Here is a 9,420-nt window from a genome sequence, read left to right as displayed (position 1 = left end):
AAAATGAATGGCACAAAGAGACTTGCAGGTAAAAAAATCATTTTGACATGCTATTAAGTATTAATACGCAATAACTCACTGCTTAGTTTTAGATGGTGGAAGTGTTTCTAAGGCCAACTGAATAGGAATAAAAGAGGTTCTGTTTGCTTCTATGGTTTATACCTTATGTTTACCAGAGGGAATCTACAGTCTCCTCTAACTCTCACACACGCTTGCCTTAAGATGCTAGAGAAGTGCTTTTTTTTTGTCCTTTTCAATGAGCCCCTGCCCTTCTAGTGTCCTCTACACATTACTGTGTGAATATGAAAAAATATTTGCTTATGCAAAAAAATAATTACAACATGGGGGAGTAGTCAGATTAGGTGACAAACAGATAAAATAAATTCGTTCAAATTCAGCTTCAAAATACAAAGTTCTTAACGTCGTCATATTTTATTACAAAAATCTTGTTACGGGTTTTAAGTAACTACCAAGATTAAGGACAGTTATTTATTATAGGTCGCGCACTGCATACCCGTACCTTCGCCATTGAGCTAGAGAGAGTTATTATTCAAACTCTCTGGATATGCTCGAGCTCATTCTTGAGTTTTGTGCATGTACTGATGTAGGACAATACTCTAACACTGAGAAATCAACCCAAATCACTAACTTTCAAATAGCGTTCCTTCATTGCCCGCCCATCTCCTTCAGACTGCTCAATCCCTATACAACTACACGGGTTTCGTGACTGCCCAAGCGTGTGAAGGCCTTTCTGTCTCCTGAGGCAATAAACATTTGGGACGATACTGTACACTGTAGCTTGTGTAAGAAATGCTTTTACTGCAACCAGACTTCGGTTCACAGCCTGCTTCGTGTGCTTGGTACGAGCATAACTAAAACATTGGCGTACTTCTTAAGATTTTGTTTTGCGTTTTATTATCAAGATATTTCGAGTTAGTTAAAGTTCCTATTTTACAATATGGAATCAAAAAGTTCAAAAGTCTTACCAGTACCTTCAGCAATACAGAATTTATCTGTTAAACTCAACAGCATTGACTCAAGTACAGTGTTTGTGGGCTTGGGGTTAGGGATAGTCTTGTTGTTTTGTCTGGTGATTCTACTTCTTATCAGGCGTGTTCGGAACCATAAACGACTAGGTAAGTCTTTATCTTGGGTTTATTTCCAACAAGTTATTCAGTAACGTTAGTTTTATGAGAATATCTTCATAAAATTAGATACTTTTGTGATATAAATAATAACCGAAAATGGGAACTTTTTCATATCACAATTACAGTGTCCATTTTTAATTTTAGCTTATATTAGTTTCTTGTTTTATTACTACTACTGCTAGTACTTGAGTAATGAAACACATTATAGGTAGGCAAACGACGATTTATATTACAGGTATAAGGACGAAACATTTAGTTTTAGGTTGGTGTTACACCATCAATAGAACTCTTCCTTAGGCTTATAAATCGTTGTTTGCCAACCTATTATTACTACTAGCGCGAACAGAAATATTGAAGATATTTTACCTCTAACTATCAATGCGTTTTCATTTATACTTTTGGTCTGTCGTGATGAAGATGTATTGAGAGCTTTGTGTTGATTTGATTTCAATTTTTTCACCATCGTTATGCGGTCTTTGTGTATTGTTGTTATTCGGTTTAGGCGATCTAATCTAACCTCCTTCCTAACATTTTCCTTGTCCTTTCTTAGGGACTTTCTTCCATTGACAACTTGTCTAAAAGTAACAGTTATGGCACAAATTACAGGTCTTCGCCACTTGGGTGGTACCCTATACCCCTCCTTGTTACATTTACAGCCTGCATTTTCATGCTTCAAAACTATACATTGTAATGCAACAACACTAAAAAAATATTCAGTAAAACTGACTGAAAATATTCCTATCACAAACAAAACACTATATACACCAAGTATATATATTAGCTGTGAATGTCATGTATTACTGGCAACTTCATCTACTCATTAATATTTCAGTTTCATCAAGCTTAAATATATATAAAACTTTTCTATCTCTCCTGCCCCCCCCCCCCACCACACACAGTGGCTCAGCTGTCTCTGGACTTATGATGCTAAAATTCGGCTAATTGTGCTAATCAACAAAAAATATCTCTTGTCATAACATGAGACTCTTTGTTACTCTAATATCTTCCATGAAAAATTCAACACTTGAAATATGTCTCCATGTTGAAATTGAATCATTTCTTAGCATTAATGAAAATTGCAGGCACACTGTGTTTTCCAATAATACTTTTCATGTAATTCATCTCGGTTAATCTCGTATATCATCAATTTTTAACATCACAATCGAATCCTTTGTCTTCATGCTCTCATTATTGCTTCTTATTTCCTTCCTATCTTCTTATTTATTACCATTCTCTCTCTATGTTTTTCTTCATTTGTTTGAATTTATTTAAAACATAAATGATGCCACGCATACATACTTATTTATATACTATATTGTCATATTTATACCAAATATTTTATTAGTTCTTACTATTTGCCTCCAGCTACTGCATGAATCACTTTCAAGTTACCTGCCAAAGTTACACCCAGTAACAATAGGAGTGTCATCTAGGGGCAATCAAATTCAGCTAATTTTTATTTCAGGCTTCACAAAATGGGTAGGCACTAGTAAAATTCAAGACTTTTGAATTAAAAGTGTATTTGCCAAGATTAAAATTCATGATGTTGCGACTGTACTCTAAGACACACACTGAAAGAGTTGAGCTCCTTTGGTGATTGTATATCTGGCATATTTTCCAATGTAGGTCAAAACATCAATGAAAAATCTAGAGGTTACTGAGTGTTATGTTCTGTACAGTTCTCACCACTTAGCTAGATTGTCGAAATGATTTTCTGGAAACATTGAACAATGTTTTGCAACAGAAAATTCACTCTAAGCCTTAGAAAGCAAAGGTTTACAATGCTCTTTCAATCACATGATGTCCTAACTGTTGACAGTCGAGTAATACTTTTACAGTGTAGTACATAGATTGTATCTCAACATCACTATAACTTGGAAAGCAAAGAATGCCACTTCCTTTCAGCCCATGATCATGTAAATCAGAGACTGTTCTAACTGTCATGACCAAGCAGTAACTCTCTTATGTAGTGCATACACTGTACTTCTAATACTACTTGTTGGGTTGGAAAGCAAGAGGTCCTGGCACCCCTTTCAGAAAGTAACCTTTGAACTACCTGACCTTCCTTGCCTTTAAAATTGAATACAGTTGCAAAATGTTATCAATGAACAGTTGCCTGTTGTTGAAGTTAGCTTCCTAGTCTGTGTGGATTTATTTTGGTGTTCCAAATAGTGCTATCAAGATTTTGGTAACACGCTTTTGATGGTATGTGATTAGAATATTGACCAATGACTAAGCTTCACCCTACTTCGTGAACTAGCTGATGAGGATTAGTGTGTAGCATTGACCTTCCACGGTCTCTGAGAGCGGACCAGCATATCCAGGACTATTCTATATAGAAGAAACTCAACAATTATCTGTTGACGTTTACCCTGTCTTTGCTGGTTTTTCCTCTGGGTTGCACACACACCATACAGTGTTCACACCATTACTGAACAGTTCAACTTGTTCATGTCTACAAGAACCACCATTTAATATTAGCACAAGAGTAGGTTACACCTTGGTTTTCTGTGATCTTTGTGTTGTTCAAAGCCTGGAGTGTTTTTTTTTTGCCACAGAGTTCTGGGGATTACTAAGTGCAGCACTGTTGGAGTAGCATGCTTTGTGGGCTGATAGCAATGGCACAGTACACCTTCTTGAACTTTTAACTGCCTGCACAAGTGCCACAGGTTATGTACCTCTGTGTTACACTCCTCTACTAGTGCTGATCAGTTTTGACTTTGCTGGACAGAAGGAAATGCCAACACTAGGCCAGGGTTCTTCAGTTATTCATCTCAGTGATTCTGAATAATGAACTTTAGCATCCATCCTTCAGTAGTCGATTAATTCATGGTCAGCACTTTGCTATGGCTGAAACAGTCATGATCTTAATTCCCACATGGTTCCTAGGATCAGAACTTTCCATGAATGGACAAGGTCTTCTCACCATGTGTTGAGATAGTCCATGCATATTTATGTATGGGTCCAAGTGATTAACTATCACAAAGACATTATTTCAATGTTGTTATCCAACATGCTCTCATCCATTCCAGATTTTTAAAGTTTACTAACCACTTCAGCAAGACATTATCTACCCAGACAATAAACTGACAAAAGATTTCCAATGCATCCAGACACATATCTGTCTGCAGTGAAGAGAAGGCATGAACATGGGTTACTGCATTCACTCATCAGAAGTCTACAAAGAACCTTGTCATACCTAAGGATCCTTTATGGCAATCATTACTGGAGATGACCAAGCACTATTTGAATGCTGTATGATTCTATCCTGCAGCACCTGCTGTACTTTGGTGTTTACACCTCCCTAGTGCTCCAAGGAAATCAGCACACTGTTGTTGCTTTATCGAATGTGCTATGAGTCACCATTGTTCTACCCGTCTCCCATCTGGTTCCACAAACATATTGACATATTCACCCAAAAAGTCACTGAGTTGTTTTCACCGTGTTAGGTCTAGCTTGTTAGTGCAATTGTTAACAAATGACCCCAGGTATGTAAGCAGCCTCATATTTGCTTTAGGGTGATGATGCAACCCTAGCATTATAACTAGTGTTAGTTACTTCTACTGCACTCACCATGCCAAGAACCATTCCAACATCTAGCTGAATAGCCAATCATCCATAATTACAAATCAAAACTAGGACTTCATCCTTTATTGAATGGATCACTGCCTGAGTTAAAGCTGCTGGCTTTCTAGATAGAAAAAGTTTATTTCGTATGTGCTTTCTATAACCTCATTACAGAGCATGGGTGCTTTAGACTTTGTCCATATTAAACTATGGAACATCACCTGTATACATGGAGGTGCTATTATTCCATTTGCTACATATACTCATGCAGTTTACTGCTCCTGAGCTCAATATGAGTAGCATTGGATGACTTTCCCGTGGCAGTTCACCCATTGCATGAGAGAAACTGATGGACATACTTCACAGTACATCCATCCAATGCCAATTCCAGATGTGAGATTGGAAATGACTACCTTTGCTCTGTGGACAACCACTTATAGAATGAATCAGAGATCCACTTCTCCTTTAATGGCTAGTCTATTTCATTTTGTCAGAACAAAGTCAATCTTCACTGGCGATAGTGGTGGACCCACACAGAGGGCTTGAAAAACTGCAAGGTCCATTAGGGTTCTTGCCATTTATGTGTCTACCAGAAACTCAACCTCTTGCCCATGTACTTTTATTAGCACATACCAATCTATACCCATTCCTGGCAGAGCTGGTATGACCATTAAACGTTTTGATGCAAGCTGTCCACTATGGTTCCTGAAACTGATGACCAGGCCTAAACTGGGCTACATTAGTTTCCAAAGCATTTGCCACAACTTTTACTGCTAGTTGCTGGTCATCCTAGACCTGCTGATCTGATGTTTACTATCAATATTCTTGCCTATGTTGCAGCTTAACAAATTGCTGATATTTGGTTTGGTGGGCATTTGCTGAGCCATTGTTTGGAACTAATAACTGCCGTTTTTGCTGTGTTGCAAAGTGCAGGTAATTAGTTTGCCAGTGCTCTACAAAGATGATGCTTCACTCTTCCTATCCTGGACAATGTTCAGGCAGAGTCATTGGCTGTGCCATGTATCCCATGATAAATCATTGCAGTTGTGAAGTATTTGTGTAATAGCACATACCCCATTGGTGGATCTTGCTACAGCACATATTCAATGAACTGGCCTTATTGCAGTATGTAATCCATGAGTGAACCTGCATAGCCCTGACCAACTAGACCAGGGTGGTTGCATCACACTTCTGTCCAGTAGAGATCGCTGGTTGTTAATCCTCTGATTGGGTTTAGTTTTCCATGATGGAAGTACATGGGTTAAACCACCTCCTGTGGAAGTTCTGCAACATCTGTCACTGCAAGCTTCTTCCTTTCCAATAGCTGGGTTGAAGTGATCATTTTGAAGCACGTCACAATGTACATGATTTGCATGAGAGCGATAATGTCCCTCAGTCCTAGGTGCTGTAACCTAAGCTTCTTGGGAAGTTCATCAATGAATTTATCAACCAGGATGTCCTCTCGATCTGCAAAGGTCATTGATAGGTATATTTTCCTGTACAATTGGCACATATTACCCATTTAGTAGCCAGTACCTTGGTGACATTCTCTTCTGAGCCTTAAACTTCGGCCAATAGATTGTCTAACTCCTCCACTGGGTCGAATTAGCAATGCACTGCATACACTATTTTGACTCCTAAATAATACAGCTTTTAGATATGGAGTCGAAATAGGGAGTTGTAGGAAATAATGTCAACACTATGTTTCAAACCTTAAGCATGTTTGTCTACTTTTTTACAGTTTCATTTTCACTTTAACCTACCCATTTAAATGATTTTCAGGCTGAAACTAAATATTGTTTTATTCAACTTTCATTTTAATATTTCTCTTGCATAATCTCAAGCAGCTTCTAAATAAATACCAACTAGTTCGTGGGAGCCCGCAGGTAGGGGCATTTGCCCCTCATAAATTTCACAACAAATTGCACGTATTATGATGTAAACTTAATATCGTAGTTAAACTAAACGTTTTTAGTAATTTTTATTAAAACTAAATTTGTTTTTGCGTTTAAACACACAACACATTATTTGAGGCTGTTGACTGTAAAAGCTGATCCTCTACATACATGTTTTGACCCCACCCCCACTTGAAAAATTTTCTGTGGGCGACCATGAACTAGTTTATAAAGACATGTGTAACAATAAATTTTAAAATATACATATACTATTACAGTACTCTCCGTGTGAATGGATTCACTCTTGCACCAAGTGCTTCCTAAGCCTAGAGAGTGTGAGTGCTCCTCATAAATGTCCTGTATGAAAAGAGCTAATGTTTTGTAAAACATACAGAAAAAAAAAAGTTTCTCGAATATACTATTTCAAAACTACTAATAATTCTCCACGACTCGAATAGTAGTTAATTTTTGTATCCGTTTTGAAGTTTTCGGTGCTAATTAAAAATTTGAAACCATATTAAAAAACAAACAGCTTCAGGAAGAAGTTATTAATCCTTACTTTTCCGGTTACTTTGCGCCTTTTTTTTTCCTACGATTTTTTAAAACTGTGCTCATTAAAAAGTGTCATAGGTGTTGTTTAACAAGATAGATTTATTGATTAAAGTGATAAATTGCATGCAAATTATTATTTATTAAACAGCTATTTGTTGCATGTTGAGCAAAACCATATTGCTCAAAATCTGGACTATTTATTGATTATAAACAATGACAGACCAAGATCTTCGGAATAAAATAGGCGTTGTTTTCCACACGTAATTAAAGGTTTGTGGATTTCTTAGTCCAACATACAAGCTTTAGACTGGTAATTTTACTTGTATTAAATATTTGACTTTAGTCCAGCAGATATGTGTAAAAATTGTGCCTTTAATGATAAAAACATGGAACTTATCACACAGGGCACTTCTTGATAAAGATTGTTGGTTGTAGGGCCATCGCAGATTTGTCCTACGATGGAAATTGCGGTCATATTAAAAAAATTATGTGGTAAGTGTTTGAGTATCACATTTCAAACATTGGTATTATGCAGCCCAGATATCAAGATACATTGGTAATAATCAATTATTTAGTCCACAAACAAAGTCGAAAAGTACAAACTTCTGTTTCCACTGGTAGTAAATCTACTAAAATCACATAGTTTACTGCACTGACAGAGAGTATTGCACTTAATTTCTGTCTTCATGCATTTACACTGCCCTCTGCAACCTTTCTTGTAACCACAACAAAAATGGTTGGCGACATGTGTAGCCTCCAGACAAGTTGCCCACCTTATGTCTCAGCTACCTTTATCACTCTACCTCTGTCCTTATTCCTTAAGAGATGGAAGCTCAGTACAGAAAGCATCAGCTGTGACCAACAGTTAACAGCTGAACAGATGACCCTCTTGTTGTGTTGGAGGAAGGACATCTGCGTATAAAGCTGGTTACGAACGTCGTTGATATGCTCTTGACAACTGGATCGATCATACAATAGTACAACAAAGTGTTCCAACGTATCCAGCCAGTCGTCTACAGACTTATGTCTAGCAGCCAGAGTTCAGAATGCTGGTGGGACTTCATCAAAATACGTACATGTATCCCAATGGCATCTTTTTACCTCTGACTTCAAAATATTTTACTGTGAATGCATGGAACATGGGTAGAGCTCGGCACTTGTCACGAATCAGTGCTCTAGTCATCTCATGAGTTGATTAGAATCTGAAGATCCTCCCTATTACAAATGCAACCAACTGCTTAGTGATGTTGAAGTGCTGGACTCGGATCACTGCTAGAACTATACCATATCAGTGTCAACATACTAAATCCTTGCTTCATATCATCTTGCACATGTAGCAGGATGCATGTGTCTGCCTCTTCATGCGTGCATGATGTAAGACCAATGACTCCTCTAGACTGTGATGCGTGCTTGATGACTTGACTGTTGGTGTCAAGTATTGTTGCTTTGGAGCCTCTGGTACTCGGGAAGGAGAACAGATCTGTCTTGTTTTCTTTGTTTCCACTTAGGATTCGATTTTTCAGTTTGGTGTATTGAACATGCCCAGTCACGTCAGTTGCAAGCTATTCCAGCCTGATGGGGTACAGACTTGCCAGGTTATTCAGTGTGAAAAATAATATAAGTTGACTCTCCTGAGGGCTTCCTCAACACAGGACAATGATTCAGCAAATGCTCTGCCATGATTAATACTGCTGAGATCCTGTTCTTTAAATGTATTTTTCTCTCATTTTATTGTAGAGAGAGGCCAAACACTGAATATGGTAGTTAATCTCTTGTGCTATCAGGTTCATCTGCTCAATTTTGCTAGCAGAGGATTATCCTGTTCTTTGAAGGCACATTACCAGACACAGGTATCAATCTCAAGTGTTGAGTCAACGTGCAGATTCTCCCCAACTGCATGTCTGTCACAAAAAAACGTGTTTCCGTCCATATGGCGGGTGTACTTTTTGATGACATCTGTATTTTATTAATGGGATGTTTTCTTTTACTCTGGCCACTGAAATTTTGTTTTGTTGAACTTCAGACTACAGAATGCATGGCATTTGGCATTCTGATGTTGGAAAGTTGCTTTACAACATCTAGTCTTGATATATCTATTGTTGTTGAGGAGCAATTGATCTTGTAGAAGTCAAGGAGATTTTCAGCAAGGATCTTGTAGCCTACTCCATCTGTGCCATCGGTTGAACAGCGAGGAACCTCGTATATGTTTTCCTGCTATATTTGGCCTTCTTCATTCATTCAAAAATGTTGAAATATAA

General features: G+C 37.7%; 1 protein-coding gene across 1 annotated transcript in view; it reads left to right on the top strand.

Annotated features, from left to right (window-relative positions):
- The first annotated feature begins 611 nt into the window (after positions 1-611).
- The window catches only part of LOC111086009, a 13,354-nt gene continuing 4,545 nt past the window's right edge, over positions 612-9,420 (top strand). Inside the window, exon 1 of the mRNA XM_022387211.1 lies at positions 612-1,136. Within this exon, the coding sequence (XP_022242919.1) occupies positions 959-1,136 (178 nt within the window). The 5' untranslated portion in view covers positions 612-958. The remainder of the gene's footprint in view (positions 1,137-9,420) is intronic.

Source organism: Limulus polyphemus, unplaced genomic scaffold (assembly GCF_000517525.1).
Source record: "Limulus polyphemus unplaced genomic scaffold, Limulus_polyphemus-2.1.2 Scaffold777, whole genome shotgun sequence".
NCBI lineage: Eukaryota > Metazoa > Arthropoda > Merostomata > Xiphosura > Limulidae > Limulus > Limulus polyphemus.
The sequence above is the reverse complement of the archived record's forward strand: the minus strand, read 5'-3'. Positions and strand labels throughout refer to the sequence as shown.